Genomic DNA, 18,704 nt, shown 5'->3' on the forward strand with positions numbered 1-18,704 from the left:
TGCGTATTTGCGTTTTCAACTTTTAAAAATATGGCATTGATGTAGGATTTTTAAAATTAATTAAATTGTTTTATTATAAATCTCAAACTATAAGTTTTTCAATATATTTAACTTCTTTCTGCAGTATCATGTTGTGTAATGGCCCTTTTTTTCCAGTCGACACAACGAGGAAGAAATGCTGAAATGTGAGTGGGTGGAAAACCCTTTCATTGAAGTGTGTTCCCTCAAACAGAAATATATATTAATATACCTCAATGTGACCGCATTTGTCTACGTCTCCTTGCCTCTCTCGCACCAGCACTTCTCTTTCCCTCATCGCTCACACGGCTGTCAAGCTGTCTCTTTTGCTCCTTTCACGTATTTGCATTTGTATTAAAAACGCTTAAAGTGGAATTTTATTTCCTGTTTCGCCTCCTTAACAGCTTCTCCTGGCCCTCTTTGTTTGGCTTCTTCTCCGTTTATTGCTGCGTCCCTCGCTTTTTGTATTTCTAATGCCATTTTCATACGCATTTCACTCGCTTTCCCTCGGCGGTTAAAATATTTTTATATGATATTTTTTATATGGCCAAACAAAATTGCGATGATGTAAATGTGAATGGAAATCCAAATCGATTTGGCTTCGAAATATAAGAAGTAAATAGTATTTTGCTGAGAAACAAAAAGTATGATAAAAAGTATCTTTAGTAAGGTAATTTTTGGTACTTAACCTATTTTAAAAATGATATTCCTTTAAATTGTTAGCATTGAAAAAAATTGAAAATTATTGTATCAATATCAATGAAAATATTAGATAATTTATAAAAATATTATAGAGCTCGTAAATATTGTTTTGATATTTTTTTTCCAAACACATCTGTGTGTTCCCATCATGTGTGTATACCCAAACCTGCCAAAAAACATACTTTTATCTAAAAGCCTTTTGGCGCAGACTGTACTGTGTGCCTGCCTTGTTTTGTGTTTTTGTGTGTGGTGGCAACTCTTTTATGTTTGCGGCGAAATCCTGCAGGGATTTCACCTACTTATCGTGGAGGAGGCTCCGTCCACTCCACTCCACTCGCTCTCGCACTCATCATATCATTCTGCTCTGCTGCTCGCCGGGCATTTTCAATTTCTTTTCATTTTGCCGTTTTCATTTTCGTTATATGGTATTTTTTCTGGTGTTTTTTTTTTTTTGTTTCTTGGACCAGCAATCAACGTGCTATAAAAAGCCATAAGCAGGATGAGGCAAAGAGGCAAAGAGGATGTTGTGTAATGGTCTTTATTGTGTCTGTTAACGGATTTTACAAGAAATTGCCACTGGCCCACTTTTAGACGTCAATGTTCCCTTGTTGCTTTTAATTTTAATAAATGCTCAGCGGCTTCCACAAATCATCGCGCTCTTGCTTTTGAAGCATACTTTGGGGCTTTGGCCACACCTATAGTGTTGCCATAACGATCAATTAAGGGCTTTAAGCCACATCCCCATCCACATCCACTTGCGTATGCGTGTGTGCATTAAATATGTAATCACCAGGCCGGGGTTAATTATGCCCGAAGGTAAAAGGCAATTGGCTTGGCTTAACTTCCTTCGCCCGACTTGAGCCGTCAGCTTTTCTCGCTTCTCGCCGGCTTTTCCCCACGTTTTTTTCCGACAAGGTCGTCGTCATCATCATCATCGCTTTTTAAACATTTAATTTTAATTTAATTTATGCACACACTGACAATCACTTCCACCTTGTGGCTACTCGACGCATCTCAGTTCACCGCACACCACGCACAGCAGAAACCACCCTTTCACTTTGCCATTTGAGAGCACCCAGTTCCACCCAGAAACCACCCAACCACCCACTCAACCTCAGTGGGCGAGTGCATTAAAATGATTATCAACTAATTAAGTTGCCTGGATCAGCGAGCAATTGAAAAGCTCAAAACGGTTTCAGTTTTGTTGCACAATAACTTAATAAATAAATTGCAGTGCTTCGGAGAAATCAAATTACCGAGAAGACCGAATATCTAGAACAATATAGACAAATTGAGTAATGAAAAATATGACTTGCAAACAACAATGGTTTAAAATCTACTCAGCACAAATGCAAACTTAATTTGTTTTTACTGTTAAATTTTATTTTTTGCACTATTTTTCTGCAAATTTAGCTGGCAATTTCGACTGTAACTTTTTAACTTACTTTCGTGAAATCGCTTGCAAAAGAATAAAAAATATCCTGTAAGCCTGTTGAAATGATTTTCCCCATTTATTTCCTAACAAGAATTTCATGCTGCTGCATTTTCCAACTCAACTATTTCACATGTTTTCCGCCAATTTTAAATGTAACAACAAAGTTAATTTGCAAAAGAAATTCTTTTCTCGCCGTTTACCAGCTTATTTACAGTTTACAATTTCCTTTTTCACTTCTGTTTATACATATTTTTCCCGCTTTAAAGGCTGGCGAAAATGCCTTTGGGTCATTTTTGCTGGTGCACAAAGAGAAAATCTTGATGAAATACTATTATGTTTATGTTTAGAGATTTTTGAAGAATTCAATGAAAAAGGATTTTAGTTATAGTTTAGTTACTTAGACCACAATTGTCTGTTGATTTCAACATTTTAGAATTGTAAATATTCTAATAAAATATTTTATTTTATTTACTTGGGCTCATTATTTGCCATTAAAAACTATTTAGAATGTTGGGGTTTCAAAACATTTTTGTTTTTCGAGTGCACTTTATATTTTTTCCTAGTTCGCTGATTTTTTTTGTACCGTTCCGCCAACATTTTTTTTTTACAGCCTTTTGTATGGCTGTAACTGCTTGCAGTTTATAACGCCCCACAAGTGCTATCAATGTGCTCTCATAGACAGAAACCGAAACACCGTCACACAGATACCAAAAAACAGACATACAGATGCGGATACACACAGATACACTGACAAAACGATTCGGCTTTGAGGCTGACTTGAGTGCTCATGCATTTTTGTTGCTCGGGCATTAGTACAAACACACATTCAGACATCAGACAGACAACACATCCAAACACTCACACAGATACACATCCACACACAGATACAGAACAGAAGGGAACTCACAGATACAGATACACACTCACATAGGCAGACGATTGTAGCTACAAGCATAATCGTTGCTTATTGGCAGCTGCTGCCTGCCATTTCCAAACGATAAAGATGAAAACGCTGATGGCGCAACTGTGCGAAAGAGAAAGCCAGCGGGGAGGCAGAAAGAGAGGAAGATATTTTGGCCCGCTTTTCCAGCATCTTCGCTTTAACAAAGCCATATTTTTAAATCAAGTCAAAATAAGGAGTACTTTAAGACAACCTTAATGTTAAATTTTGAGTTTAGTTGGCTTTTTTTTTTGCGTTCTCTTAAAGTTTTAAAAAGCTTTTATAGTCTTATTAAGTTGTTTGAAATTATAGTTCATAAATGTTAATTATATTTACAAATCAAGAGTACTTTGCAAAACGATTTGCACATTTTATACGTGTCTCGAATATTCAAAAATGTATTATTTCAAGAAAATTTAAACATCAAAATATGCTGTCCAAACTGCCTAATAAAAAAATTTGTAGACTTATTACCTTTGCTAAATTTTTCCAGCCATTCGGCTCTAAATAACAAATTTAGTTTATGGATCTCCGTCGAAATTCTTTCTCTCTTATCTCTATAAAATGACGTTTCCCCGCCCAAAAAGTATGCCAACACTTTGGACGCTTGATGAAATTAAAGCAAATTTCGCTGATGGAACGCCATTCGCCTCGCAAAGATATACACACACCTGACTTTCAGACCTCCTCTTTTATACCCTGCACAAGCCATGGCTTTTACATAAAGCATACTTTTAGGCGGCATTTTCACTGTCACATTTAATTGAGTTTCCCTCGGTTGGCGCTAAAAGCAACGTCATTTACGGCACCCTCTCCTTTCCACCAGATGAACATTTTTAAGATGCCTCAGCTGCGGCACTTCTGTGCCAGTTTCTCACCCCCTCCAGTTCGTCATTTCCTTCATTGTTCTCGTGGGCATCATTTAATTGTCAAAAGACTTCTTCCTTTTTCACCAGAGGTGTGGCCAAATAAGGGGGTGATGTTTGCTGCGAGCCAAGCAATTTTTATGACTATTCTCATGTCTAAGAAAAAAACAAGGCGCAAATTCAGCTGTCTGTCCACCTTCTCTCAAAAAAAAGTTATGAAAGACTGACACCAAATGTCGACACCAAATGAGTAATGCCCTTCAAGATTCAAGCTATTTTTAATTTTTGGAAGTCCTTAGTAAAAGCATTATCTGCCATAGCATTTAACTAATCGAGTATCTGTATAGTAGTTATATTAATAGATTCACATATTTATATAAAATTAAAAAAAAGTTCAAACGCGAATTCTTCAGCATTATCGCAAAAAGTCCCTTGAAGCGTACTTTCAAGGTCCGAATTTCTACTCGGCTCGGCACAATGTCTTACAAATATAATACCCTCGGCAAGGGCATTAAAATTTAGCTGTCTGACGGTGGACTTCTCAGAGGAAAATAAGAAAGAGCGCAAGATATAGGGGAGAAGTTCGCTTTGACGTCATCAGTTTGCCATTCAATTTGCAGCGACAAAGGGAAGTACGACTCATAAAGTGAGATGAAAGGCAATCGGTGATGGGTGATGGGTAAAAGTGGTCGGTCTGGGTTAGCTTGTAATTTTATTGAATTTCAGATTTAGCTTTAATGTGATATGTATTCCCAGAAACTTTCTCGGCCTCTGGCTAAATCAGCTTAAAGAAAGGCAACACAATTTTGCAGAGGCCAAACTAAAACTCACACTCGTACACGCACACACACACACACACACACACACACACTTGTCCACTGCTAACCCGATTTGCCAACACTTTTAGTCTTAATTATATTTCTACATAATTTAATTGCAATCTCTTCTGCTGCTTTTTCTTTTATTTTAGTATAGCACATGATGAGTGTGTATTTGTGTGTGTGTATTTTCTCCTTAAAGTGCAAAAAACCATTTTCGTGAATTATGCAAGAGTAAAGGGGCAAAAGGGGCGTGAAGGTTATGTGTGGCAAGTGAGGCGTGGCAAGTGGGTTAAGTGTGTAAGCTAAAAATTCAAGGCAAACAGAGAGATGCACGGTGAAATCCAAACACAATGTAAATGTATTGCCATGGAAATAACTTTGTTACTAGTTTAATGAAGTAACGTTTATTATTTGATTTCATATGCTAATGAGCATTCATCAAAGCATAATTAATTTGAAATTAATATGTAAGACGTAAAGTGCCAGAAACGTGATGTGTAAACACTAAAACTAAGTTACCAATTCACATACTGCACAAAATTAGACACTAGATTTATTGCATACTTTGTGACACTTAAAAAAAAATTTAAATATTTTATAAAAAACAATGAAAGAGAAGGCAGAGGAACATTTAAACACAACGTTAAATGAACTCGACAACTGTTTTTTATTTGATTTCTCTTAGTTGAGAGATGCTAGAAATTGGAGAAAAATTGTAACCAATTTTCTCAATTTGTTTTTTTTTGTGCACTTGGCACTCATGTAAATCGCTACGCCATTAACAACCACTGTTTGTGTTTCTATCCCTGTGTGTGTGTGTAGTCAATACGTTTTGACACTAATTTGGTCAGCATTTGCATTGAGACCCATTGAAAATGGCATTCGCCAAAGGCCATCGTAAACATCATCGATTCCATCATCAGCATATCGGCATTATCATGATTTGCATTTCCATTTCCAATCACCTTTTCCCCCTCACCACATCCCCACCCCCTTTTCCCGCCGCTTTTCCAACACAAAAGCCTCAAATTGCAGCTGGGCCAACAAACTGACACATCAGAGGGAAACGAAAACGAACACGAACACGAACAGGAATTGATGGAGCCTACGGTGGGTATTCGGGGGTTAAGGATACGGGGGACCCAGGGACTTTCAGTCTTGGTCATTCTGAGGTTTGTTAGCTGGCCAAAAAGGCACAGGAGAGTGTGGGTGTGACTAGGCAAACGCTTCAAGTGCCGAAAAAATGTAGTAAAAATCAGTGGAAGAAATCAGTTGCATTAAGCCCTTTTTAAATACAATTTTAACAGCCAATATACCCCACACCAATAAACCCAATACTTTAGTTAAACTTAAACGCAATAAAACACCAATTAGTTACAATACTGCAGTCTTGTTTTTTCATTCAAACTTATCTAGTAACAAGATTGGAATTACAAATTCCTGGTTTTATTCTTTTTTTTTTTTTTGATTTTGTTGCAATTTTGTGATTGCAAGTGAAGGCGAAATATGAAAGGAGTCCCATGGGCCTATTTCGGAGATGATTTTCTGTCTCCTACACTTTTTGTCTCGCCCCCTCAACTCTGTTCAACCAAAAAATGCTTTGTATGCCTAAGGAAAAGTGCGTAATGAATGCAATTCCTGCAATTTTTCCGAAGAGAGATTTGTGCTTGTGTGTTGTGTGCCTGCAAAGAATGGTTATATTTCGCAAGAGTAGTAAATCCAAAATCCGAAACGCAATCATTGAAGTTTGAAGGTTTTTCCCCCATGCACATTAAGCATACGCAGCGTTGCCGAATAGTTCATCTCACCCCGATTTTAAACGCTTTGCCAAATATTTTATCCATTACGCCATGCATTTTGCCTTTGCCGCCCTCGCTGTGGAAACTATGCGCATATTTTAAAAGATGTTTTGCATTAAGAGGGGAGGGTAGCATTATTTATGACGTCGCTGGCAGCGGATATTAGGGCTGATGATAATGATGATTGCGATGGCGATTATGATTATGATGGGTCTGCGCTGCGCTGTACTGCGCTGATGATGTTGTTAATGGAACTACACTTCACTCAACTTGCACTCACTTTAAAGTGCCAAGTAGTTTGAACTAAATTTCCAGTGATGGATGCTGGTTTTTGGTTTTGGTTTATGCGGGCTCAAGTGGGGGCTAAGGAAATTTCGCGGGGCTTAAGTAAAGTGCTGCTTTTGAGACAAGTAATTCGGACACAATTTTTATTGAACTATTTTGACACTGACTGCATTTTAATTGATTTCACTATAATATAAGTAAATAAACGCCAAATTAGAGATTTGAAATCTTGAAAAAAGTGTTTAAAAGTATAAGTGGGTTCACTAATACAAAAAATGTTGCTGCATACTCTCTAGCAGGGTTTTAAAGGATTTAAAGTCCGGCACCTGATTCTATTTATTTAAAGCGCAGTTTGCAGCTATGTTCTTTTTAATAAAATGCACTTCTAAAGTCCTTTTCAGAGTGTGTCAGTTTAAAGACTGTGTTTTTTAAGCTGTGTGTTTCTCTTGGTTTTTGTTTTATATGTCTGCTCCGATTTGGTCAGCTTTTCTCTGCTTTTTTCCCCTTTTTGGCTTTGTTTCTATTCTGTGTGGCGGCGCCGTGCAGTCTGAAAGTTTTTCATGTTGTCTGACTGGATTCGTATTTCGATTTCTGTTCTTTTTTTTTTTTTTTTTTTTGGACGGCATTTTTATTAATGAAACACTGTGTCAACACTCTGGGAGGGAGCAAGAGGAAGAGAGAGAGAGAGAGAATGAGGGACAGAGACGCTGAGAGGGCTCACAAGCACAATGTATAAATATTATGTAAACACGCAAACAATGAAGTGATTTGTTGCTACTTAAATTTACCCCCGAGAGGGAAACAACAACAGCAAGGAGGAGGTGGGTGAAGAAAAGGGGGAGGTGGATGCTGCACACACACCCACACACACATACGAAGGCACTCATACTCCTACAGTTGCGGTCAGAACTATAGAAAAATGGATATTCTTAAACCATTAAAATTGATAACAAAGAAGAAAAGAAAATTTGAATGGGATACTTTAAGGTTTATAAGCTTATCATTATTATTTACTACGTTTTACTACATTTTAAATTGTATGTTTTTTTTAAACAAAAAAAAGGAATTAATTTTTAAAATATTTTGTTGCCCTTAAAATTGGTGTTTAAAATCTTTCAAAATCAGTTAATAAGAAAATGTTATTGTCTACACCCTAGTATTTATGATTTTTTTTTTGTTTTAAAAGGTATAACAAGTACTTTTTTATGTAATTAAAATAATTCCCTTACTAGAAATTATATAATATATTATTGTTTTATTATTATTAAGATATAACAAAAAGGACATAAACAAAGTTAGGAAGTATTTTTTGAATTTAAAATTATAATTAACCATTTATTTTATTTCTAAACCGTTGATCACAGCTGTACAAGTATGCGCCTAGCAAAAGTGGAATTAGTTGCAAAAGAAAAGCAGAAAAAGCAACAGAGAGCTGTAAAAAAATTGAAAGGAAATATTTGTGTGTGTTTGTTTGTGTTTGTGTGTGGACCAGTGGCAGTGTGTACGTTTGTGTGTGAACAGGCGCAGTCGCTGTGAAAGTAGCAAAAAGGACCCAAGGCATTCCTCGAAAGAGGAAAGAGAAATCGGAGAAAGCGCGGCCCTGTTTCCAGCTTGTTTAGTAACACTTAGAGAAAAAGTGGGTGGCGATAAGCCGGCCACAAGAGATGACGAGATTCAGAAATTGGGAGAAGTGGGAAAGAGGGGTTGGAGAAAACTCTGAGAGCCAAGGACTCGAAGGATATTGCAGTGCCACCTGTGAGGCAGCTCCTTTACGCTAGATGGCGCTGCAATGGCAATCAGAAAAATGGCAATGGCAATTAGATTGGAAAAATCGTATTTTAATGGAAGAAATAGAAAAAAGTTATAATTTCTGAGCGTAATAAAAATATATATTAGCAAAACAGAGAAATTTGTATATCTCTAATTACTTAATAAAAACAGTACATAAATACAAAATAGCAATGTACAAAACTGTTTAGTTCGTCAATTACAGTTTAATTACCCTCACAATTCACTGGCCTTAAATTCGCCAATAATCCTTAAGGATGAAATTGATTTAATTTAAGTTAAAGCGCTCTCTGGCCAATTAAATGCAACTTTTTGTTCTACTTTCACCGTATTGCTTGTAATTATTTCCCAAGCCTAAGACATCACTCACCAGTGCATATAGTACACATGTATGTATGTATGCTTAGAAATAGGAACGGGGAAAGCGTTTTTGCTGCGCTTAATTCACTTTAGATGCCACTTCTTCCCCGCACCCTTTTTGCTCCTTCGTGCAACTTTTCCTGGCCGCTATTTCTAGTTTTTACCTCTCGTTTTTTCCTCCCTTTTTTAATGCAATTTAAACAAATTAAAAAGTAGTGCGTGTGCCGAAGGCGAAAAAAGGGGAAATTGCCAGGGGTTTTTGCAGCAGCTTCATCATCTTCTGCCTCCATTAGAATTTGTTACGCTTCCTGGCCTCGTTGCCTCAAGATAACTTTAATTAAACGCAATTGAGTTAGCTTAAGATTGCTTGCAAAACTCTCATTTTTTTGGTGATATAAAGGGGTGATAAAAGGGAAAAATTAGGTTAGTTGATAGTCTAATTTAATCTTATTCAAATCAATTAATTAAATGTTATAACAAAAAATTGAACAAATAATAAAACATCTTAAAATTTTAAGTTTTGATTAAGAGCTTTTAATTTCAAAGAGTTTAAAGAGCTATTTAGACGTTTAGACTTTTATTATAATTGAATTTACAGAAAATATCATATAATTATCAATGATTAACATAGCTTTGATAAGCTAAAAAAAAAAAAAAATGTCAATTGACTAAGGCACAAAATTATGCCAACTCTGTGAACTTGTAACTCTGATCTCTTTAAAATTGGCTACTAAAACTCTCCGAACAACTTGTTGTGGTCACTTATCCTAGTCTTCCGTGCCCGGAAAACCCTCCTAATCCCTCATGTCTGCCCCTTCGGCCACCCATTTCTCCGTTCCTCCGTATCGCCGGCTCATTGTTAAATCATTTCAATTATGGTTGAACTAAAAAGTAGCTAGTTTAGGTCAACAACAGGGTTGGGCAGGATGATGGAGATAGATATAGAGATACTAAAGAGCATCATCAGTTGGGTAAGCCGCTCAGCCAACAACAAAACCTCATCTGAGGGTCCTTCTTAATGCCCCTCCTTGTTGTTGGTGTTATCCTCTGCTCTCTATAGTATACAACTTGGACAATTTTTGTTGTCTTCCTTTCCTAACAAGGCAAAATAAGAGAAAAAGAGAAACGTTAACAAAGGCGAAAATGCTGCTCGAGTACCAAAAAAAGAAACGTTGCCCTGCACTTATAGTCCTTTATGCGCCATATCCTATATCCTGGTGTGTGTGTGTATGTGTGCAATAATTGTGTATTGATTATCATAATATTCTCGCAGCGCCATCAAAATTGCGCATAAAATCACTCTCAGCTAGATAGACAAGCGTCCATCCAGTAGTTTATCCATCAGTTTGTCCTCCCAGTTTGTTTGTCAGTCAATCGGAACGATATACCATATATATATATATATATATATATATATGCACATAAAGCAGTGGCAAACAGATAAACAAAAAGCAAATGAAGCGTGGATCAGGAAACGGCAAAGATACAGAGAGTGGAAAATGTATTTGCAGTGGGTTTAAATATGTTTGTCAAGCGGTGACTGCTGCTTTACTGTGGCAGAAACTTGAAGATAAATGTGACAGATGCTTTTTATGCTGGCAAATTGGAATTTTTTCCCGCAACAAAATATATTCTTCCACAAAACATTTATCGTCCATTTAACTTGTTAAGTAATCATATATAAACATGTTTTAAATACAAAAAAAAAAGGAGAACAACAATATACATCATATACATATATGGTAGTTATTTTATTGTGTTGATATTTGTCTTTAAAGGAATGAATAATATGTATATTGTGTAAACATTTATGGTTCATTTGTCTTGTTAATTAAATATATATAAAAAAGATTTAAATACAACTTAAATAGGAATAACTATATGCATAATTTATATAGTTCTTATAATATTTTATTCTATTCATATGTGTCTCCTATGGAATGAATAAAATTTGTGTTTTGTTTTTTCGGTACACACATTTTAGCAGGATAATAAGTTTTAACTACAACATTAGTGCCAGGAAATGTGTTTTTCTCCCGCTGGCTTTTCACATTCTCCCGGTTCTGTCAGCACTGACCGTTGATCAATCATTTGGGCCACGTGTCTGTCAACTGCAGCCCCCTTTTTTCCACACCCTACTTCTGTCAGCAGGACTTCCGCTTCCTGCCCCTCCATTTCTCCCCCACTCACTCACTCTCTCTGTTTCTGCAAAATAGAAAACCAAATCGAAAAAAAGAAAATACGAAATTGAACTCATTAAAATGACAATCCAGTGCAAACCATAGATCGACAAAAAAAAATAATTACTTATAATACTCAAAACTAAAGACTTAAAACTTTAAACTTAAAACAACGACGACGAAAATGCGAAAGGATGTGCGTGCGATTTTCTAGGGAAACAAGTGTTCTCTAGAAAAAGCAATTGAGATTGTGTGTGTTGTGTATCAAGATGATAGCCACGCTGTTTATCATCTTTGCATTTATTCGGGCCTTTCCCTGGAGCCGCAAGCGAGGTCGACCAGCCCTGGCTTTGACTTTGATGCCAGAGGGCGATCAGAATCAGGATCAGGATCGGGATCAGGATCAGGATCAAGATCGGGATCAAAAGGGGGAGAACAACAATCGGCCGAGGCCCTCTATTTCCCTGGGAAACAACAACAGCGGCGGTGAGGGAATGGCGCCCAGGACCCGAAGGAAATCCTCGAAATTCCACGAGGTGACCTTCAGTGGGAGTGTGGGCGGTGGCGACAGCGATGGCGATGGCGATGGCGATGGCGGCGAGGTCACCAATGGCAATGGGGCCCTGGAAGTGAGTCCCAACAAACGGCACTCCTTGAGCACCACAAGCAACTCCAGTTCGGCTCCCTATCGCTACCTGAGTGGGAGCAGTAGATCGCGGGGCTCCCGCGGTGATTGCCACGAGTATTACCAACTGCAGCAGCAATCCTCGTCCCTATCGAATGGCGGAAATCGGGCCAATAGGGGGCTCAGCCAGCGGAGCGATACGATGGCCACGGAGGCGGAGTGCGAGGAGTTCGAGGAGGATCCCATGGACGAGGACGATGAGGACGAGACCTACGATCGGGAGACGGAGGAGTTCTACAGTAACATCCAGGATGCCGCGGGCACGGGCTCCTCGGCGAGTCGGAGCAAGCGATCCTCGTTGTTCTCCAGATCGGATAGTTCCGCCACCACCACATCCTCGAGTGGCGGAGGAACCTTTACGGGCGGAAAGAGGAGATCGGCCGCCTCCATTCTGTCCTCATCGCTGTGCTCCGATCTGATGACCAGCGATCGCCGCAGTTCCACGGCCACGGAATACAGCGTCAAGTCGGTGACCACCGCCGCCGGCGGCAACCCCACGTCGCAGCGCAGGTCGAGCGGCAGGATCCGGAGGTATGTGTCCCGGATGACGATAGCCGGGGCCAGGCGGCGCACCACTGGCAGGTAACGAAATAACAGGGTCCCAAACTATACAATACAATACCGGATAAATTATTATTTTTGAACCCTTTAAACCATCTTTATAAAACTGATAAAAAACAAATCAATATTTTGTTTGTTTTAGATTTTTTATACTATAAACATTGTTCTGTATTTAAATTAGGAAGAACTATAAAAACCACTTACACTCCCATTAAAAGATACCTTTTAATATTGCCTTTATTTTAGATACAAAAAAATACTTGAGCTAATGTTGGAGGCTCATACAAAATATATATTTAACTACGAAGCAAGTGAAGGGTAGCCCCATTTTAAGAACCATTTTCCTGCTGCCACTGCTCGTGTTTGGCCAACAGCTTCTGGCCCAAGGGACGAACTTGCTGAAAGGCCCGCTCCACATTGGCCTCGATGGCAGCCTGGGATTCTTTGGGTGGATCGTGGATGGCCGATCGATCCGCAATCTTGGTGGCACAACGCACCCGGTGCATGCTGATCTCCTTGCAGGCCAGTCGTATTTCATCCCCGGTAAACTGATCCGATATCTTCACCAGCTGCTCAAGTAGTCTGGGATTCAGGGAGACACTGCTGCCCAAAAGTCGGCTGATCAGGCAGCTTCGCTCCGCCCCATTGGGCAGTTGCACCAGTAGCTTCTTCTCGAAGCGCCGCAAGAAGGCCTCGTCGATGTCCCAGGGTAAATTAGTGCTGGCCAGAACAAAGACTCCGTTCAGTGTGTGCTCCATGCCGTCCAACAGTTGCAAAAGTTCGTTCTTGAAGCGTTTGGAGCTCTCGTGATCGGTGGCCCTGTCCCGTTTGGAAGTCAAACTCTCGATTTCATCGAAAAAAATAATGGACGGAGCCCGTTTGGCTGCCATGTGGAACAGAACTCTCAGGATTTTCTCCGATTCACCCCGCCACTTGCTCACCATTATGCTGGCCGTGATGTTGAAGAAGGTCACCTGGCCCTGCGTCTCGGAATAGAGGGCCTTGGCCAGCAGTGTTTTGCCACTTCCTGGCGGTCCGTGGAGGAGCAGGGATCGCCAGGGCTTCAGGCCGTGGGCAAATAGCTGGGGAAACTCGATGGGCGTCAGCACGGCCTCCTTGATCAACTCAATGGCCCGCTGATTGCCACAGACATCCGACCAGCGCAGCTTTATGTTCTCCTGCAGTATCGAGGTCTTGACCAACTCGGCCAGAGATTGCCAGTCCAGGGAGTTGAATAGATTGTCATCCGAACCCAAATGACCGTGTTCCACTTCACAAGTATTCGATTCCTTGGCCGGAAAGCTGGTTTCCATCTTCTTGATCTGCAGCGGTTCACTGTTCAAAGCTGCACCCACACTCAAATGCCAATTGGCCACAGAAGCCTCTGAGTTTTGGGATTTGGACTCCTTAGATTCCTTGGATTCCTTTTTCTCCGGCGCCGTCGCCTTTCCAGCCATTTCCACTTTGATTTTTGCACCCGCCTTCTTGAGAATCTTCGGGTATTTACCGAATTTCATGTTGAAAAAGCTGGCATACTCCAGGTACATGGCATCCAGATCGATGTTGTCGCATAGTTCGTACTCCTCGGAGAGACGTCCTTCGGTTTTCAAGGATTCAGCACTCGAATAGAATCCATTCTCCACCAGATATCGATGCATTAGGTAGAGAATATTGCGGCGACGAGTGCTGAAATTCCTCACATCCTCACAGAGAACTTGCGCAGCTGCCGTGGCAGTCACACCGTATTTACCTTGGGTTTTCATTTTGCGGTTTTTCCGGAAAAGTCTGAAAACTATTGCCTCGAATTCCTGGAGTATTATTAAATATCTGGCGTAGTTTTCCTGGCAATCTGCTTTTCCCAGCAATTGTCTTTTCACAAATGGTATGGTTGTCATAACAAAGGGGTTGCCATGTCACACGTTAAATGTTTTCTAGTTTTTTTTTTTTTTGTAACATTTACCCAGGCAACCGCAGGAAATTAAGAAGGCGGGGAAAAAATACTATATCTGCTTGTGTTATACCTTAACAATCGCATATATATTTAACAAAATAAACAGTAATAACTTGCCTTATGTTTGTTAATATGCAAACCCATGTACCATGTATGTACCATTTTCCACTGTGTACGAGAACTGTTAAACCCAGCAAATACTAAGCTAACCCAATTCCATGCCTCGGAAATTTCCGGATCAGTTGGTCGCAACTGAGCCCTCTCAATTGGTTGGTGCATTTAATTGTTGGTTGTGCATTTTCCCCTCCCCTTTGCACAGAGTTTTCCCCGCTTTTCCTCCCAAATTGTTGCCAAGCTCAATTTGGCGAGAGATGTCGTCGCCAGATGGTTAATCAAATGCACGACGCAACGAAATGAAAATCAGCGGTTCCTGTTCGTACACTTAAACACACAGACATACAAGCGCGCACACACACGATGCCACGCCCACTCAGGTGAAATTATGCAATATGCACATGCAACATCCGCCCACTATTCTCAATTTTCAACACATTAACACAGGCGGAAAAAAGCTTTCCCATATCAGTTTTCAATTAGCACATCCTTTTGGTTTTATCAAACAATATTTGTTAAAAAGTAATTATTATTTCATGTCTTCGTATAAATTTGTTTCCATGTGTACAAGTACAATTATTAGTTTCAAATATAATCATATCCCCAAATAATATTCTTTTAAGTATTATATATATTTATTTTGATAACTCATGCAAATATTATATCAAAATCATTATCATACCGGTGTTGAGGTGTTGAGCAACTTAAATCTTGATTTGGATAGATGAAAAACAAAATGGCACTATTTTCGAATTTTTTCTCGGTGAATATGGAAATGGCTGGCTTTGCCCATTTCATTTCGCCTCGAAATTTTAATTTGGTTTTTTTTTATCCCCACCGCTCGCTCTCATCTTGCACCATCGTCCAACCTCCTGGCAGTCAGTCTCAGGCTTTTGTTAATGGCCTTGTGACAGTTTTTCTTTCCCCTCAGAAAACCAGAAAAACCACCCACTTCACTCACTTGTCACCCCTTCTTTTCGCACCCACAGTTGCAATCGGTTGCTCTGACGCTTTCGCCTGCATTTTTCTTTCTGCACTCTGCACTTTGCTTTGGTTTTGGATTTTTGGGTTTGTATTTCCCTTATTTTCTTTTTTTCTAATTCTTTTTGGGTTTCCATTTGCTTTCAAGGTTTCCCGACAACTAGCGGTATTTGAGTGCATGTATTGTGGGAGTGAGAGCCCACTTACCACTTGCCCTCGATGTATGTGTGTGTGTGTGTGTGCGTGTGTCTAAGTGGAATGGTTCTTGGATTTTTGAAAAATAATTTGAATATTGAATCAAAAACAAAAAACGCAAAAATTAAAGATTATAAAAGATTTAATGTTTAATCTTGGTGACTAGTTTCATTTAAAAGCCATGAAAAAGAAAATATAAGCACCATTTTATTCAATAATGTTTTTTCAATTAAATTTTAAATTTATTTTAAATGCCGGTTAACATTTTTGTTAAGAACAAACCAAAAAATTTGTGTTTTGATAGATTACTTAGCTTTTGACTTTATTTTTCGTATAGCGTTTTTTGTAATGCTACAACTTGATTTGACACCAGCACTAAAATCAATAGTTGTAGTTAATGTTATGTATAAATATATTGTAACAAAAGAAACAATTAACTAGATTCGACTAAAAAATGTGTGAGTGCAATTTGAATTAAGCCAGCTTAAAATTATTTTTCAAAATAGTTCTCTTTCTCTTTGTTTTTTTTTGTGGGACTTTTGCCGTATTTTCCTGTCAAAGGATACTCACAGACACTCTTTAAGTGTATTTGCATGTGTGTGTGAGCCGCGAGTTTAACAAACTAATTAAGCTGGTGCTGGGCGTTGAGCTTAGCGCTCTTTTTTAGGCGAAAGGGGCAACCTTTTGTCTAGGGCACACATATAGGCATGAACCCAAAACACACACATACACATTGTCTCGACTCACTTATACACACTCCTGTGTAACACACCCACACAATCAGCATGCGTCGTTCATTTATTTGCACATATAATTAGGCACATGAAGAGCTGCCGTCGGGCACACTTCCGTTTCTTCCGACTCCTCCATCCTGCCACTTCCTTTTCGCCCTTCTCGCCTGCCTTTCCCACCCCTTTCTCCCCCGCTTTCTCCTGACACAACAATGCCAATCTTCCGCCAGGCAGCTACTTTCGCCTTCATCCGGCTTGAGTGCGACTGTGTGGCTTAAAGCACGTCACGGCTTAAATGAGGGGAACCCCACTCGACCGCCCAACAAAAAAAATTCACCCAACCCCCCTAACTAGCAGCACCACCATCTATCTCGTCTCCGCCCTCTATTTGTATGTGTAATTGTGTTTGGGGCGCCTGCAAGTATGCAACTGGAAATAAAGAAAGTCCGTGGAGTTCAAAGGGCGAAGATTGAAATACCCTAAATTAGAGGTAATGAATCGATAGTAAATGATAGTACGATAAACAACTGTTTGAAAATTGTATATGTTTATAAAACATAGCTAAATAAAGCATAGATCCCAAACACAGGCCAATAAATCTTTAGTTATTATTTAAACCTTTAAACTATCGATTTGAGAACTTTGGAAGCCGACCAAATATCCATAAAATAAAAGAAAACCATATTTCTTAAAAATAAATTGAAATTATGCTAGAGAACTTTAACCAAAGAAAGGAAGCGTATATATTAGGCATACACAATATTTGTACTACCTATTTGTCCAGTTAGAAACCAATTTTGGTAGGGTACAGAATACTTGGGTTGCCGCAGGGCTCACCGGAAAAAGCTGGCTTGATGAGGCCAACCGGAGAGTGGGTGTGGATGGATATATATTTCTCCATGTGGGTTGTTTAGCTCAAAGTTGAATGGCGTTTGCCACGCCCCCATGGCGTCCACAAAGACTCTTTTGGTAATGTGTTTGGTTTGAATTTTCCTCGAATCTAGTGTTTCTCCATAAGGATACTCTGTTCGAAACCGTATGTTTTTCCAAGTGCTGGCCACGAATTTCGCGAATTTTGGTGCCTCTGGCCAGCGGCGATTTATCTAGTGTTGTTGCCGTCTCTTTCGCCGGCCCAGCTACCCGTCTCATTCACTCGCAGAATTATTGTCTTGCTCGCTCATCTTTTGTTTCTATGTGGCCTTTCTTCACGCTTTTATCGCATTTTGTTTGGTGTGTCTGCGTTTTTTGTGCACTGCCTGTGACAGGACGTTTTATGAGCTTGAGTGTTTGGTTTTTTGTCCCCATATTCTGTGAGTTTTCCCCGAGTGTTACGACAGGTCCTTGGGATGTCTGGATAAGTAGGCGCCAAGTATTTGGCGACTTGGAAAGGAATGAATGCTGCATTTATGGGGCTATTGAATGCACGAGATCATTGCAAAGTAAATGAATAAATATTAAAAAGGGATTGACGATTAAATTTAAAAAACTAATTGAATACCGAAATGTATCTAATTTTCATTATACAATGAAATTTCAATTGAATTTGTAAACCAAAGTATGAACTCGATAGCTACAGCTGTGTATATTTTCTAATGTTTCTTTAAACCAAATTCATAAATATAATTTCTTTTCAATTGTGTGTCCATGAATTTTAATTAATAAAAAATAATACGCTTTTCCATGCAACAAGGCTGGAAAAACACTCCCAACAGAATTCCAACTCATGAAGTGTACACTTCTAACTCGTCTTTCGAGCAAATATAAATGAAAACCCAGTTGAAACCACATCAACAAAGTAGAAATTTTCTCATTTCGCGTTTGCATGTATTGACTATGGAGAAATAAAAACCAAAAACAAACACAAACACAAATAACAAACTGTCTCTTGGCTGTAGAACAACTATAAAGAGTGTTCATAACACCATTAAAAATACAAAAAGCGACAAAAATAAAAACGGGAAAATGTACCGCTCAAAACTGGAAACTGAAAACTGAAAACTGAAACCGAACTAAAAACAGTTTGTCGCCGCCGCTGCTGCTGTTGCCATAACTTTTGCGAAAAAACGCTACAAAGTATGCCAGGGAAACTGGCGACATTGTTGCTCACCGCCGCCACCCTCATTTTCCAACAATTTCCCACTTTCCCCCAAAACGAAACAGTAGCAACAAGCGGCAACAACTTTGTGCCAAGTTTACTTAATGACCCTGGTATAAATTTTACTTAAAACATCATTTTTCTTTACGACATTTCTTCATCCTTGCGGGGAAAATGAGAGGGAGGTTGGGGGTGTT

General features: G+C 39.2%; 2 protein-coding genes across 9 annotated transcripts in view; one reads left to right on the forward strand and one right to left on the reverse strand.

Annotated features, from left to right (window-relative positions):
* The window catches only part of LOC108135885 (cAMP-specific 3',5'-cyclic phosphodiesterase), a 116,389-nt gene that overhangs the window by 72,101 nt on the left and 25,584 nt on the right, over positions 1-18,704 (forward strand). Inside the window, exon 1 of one of the 8 annotated variants that reach the window (XM_017256797.2) lies at positions 11,218-12,461. The exons of 6 other annotated variants lie outside the window; for them this stretch is intronic. In XM_017256797.2, the coding sequence (XP_017112286.1) occupies positions 11,464-12,461 (998 nt within the window). In that variant the 5' untranslated portion in view covers positions 11,218-11,463. Of the gene's footprint in view, positions 1-11,217; positions 12,462-18,704 lie in introns of those variants that run through there. One more of the 8 variants, XM_017256798.2, reaches the window with a different exon arrangement.
* Positions 12,712-15,541, reverse strand: LOC108135890 (katanin p60 ATPase-containing subunit A-like 2). Its single transcript, XM_017256806.2, has one exon. It carries the CDS (start codon positions 14,333-14,335, stop codon positions 12,770-12,772), a length of 1,566 nt encoding a protein of 521 aa, XP_017112295.1. The 5' UTR covers positions 14,336-15,541; the 3' UTR covers positions 12,712-12,769.

Source organism: Drosophila elegans, unplaced genomic scaffold (assembly GCF_018152505.1).
Source record: "Drosophila elegans isolate 14027-0461.03 unplaced genomic scaffold, ASM1815250v1 contig_149, whole genome shotgun sequence".
Classification (NCBI taxonomy): Eukaryota; Metazoa; Arthropoda; class Insecta; order Diptera; family Drosophilidae; genus Drosophila; species Drosophila elegans.

Coding starts and splice junctions, on each gene's coding strand:
- LOC108135890 (XM_017256806.2), bottom strand. CDS start 14,335: ATGACAACCATACCATTTGTGAAAAGACAATTGCTGGGAAAAGCAGAT.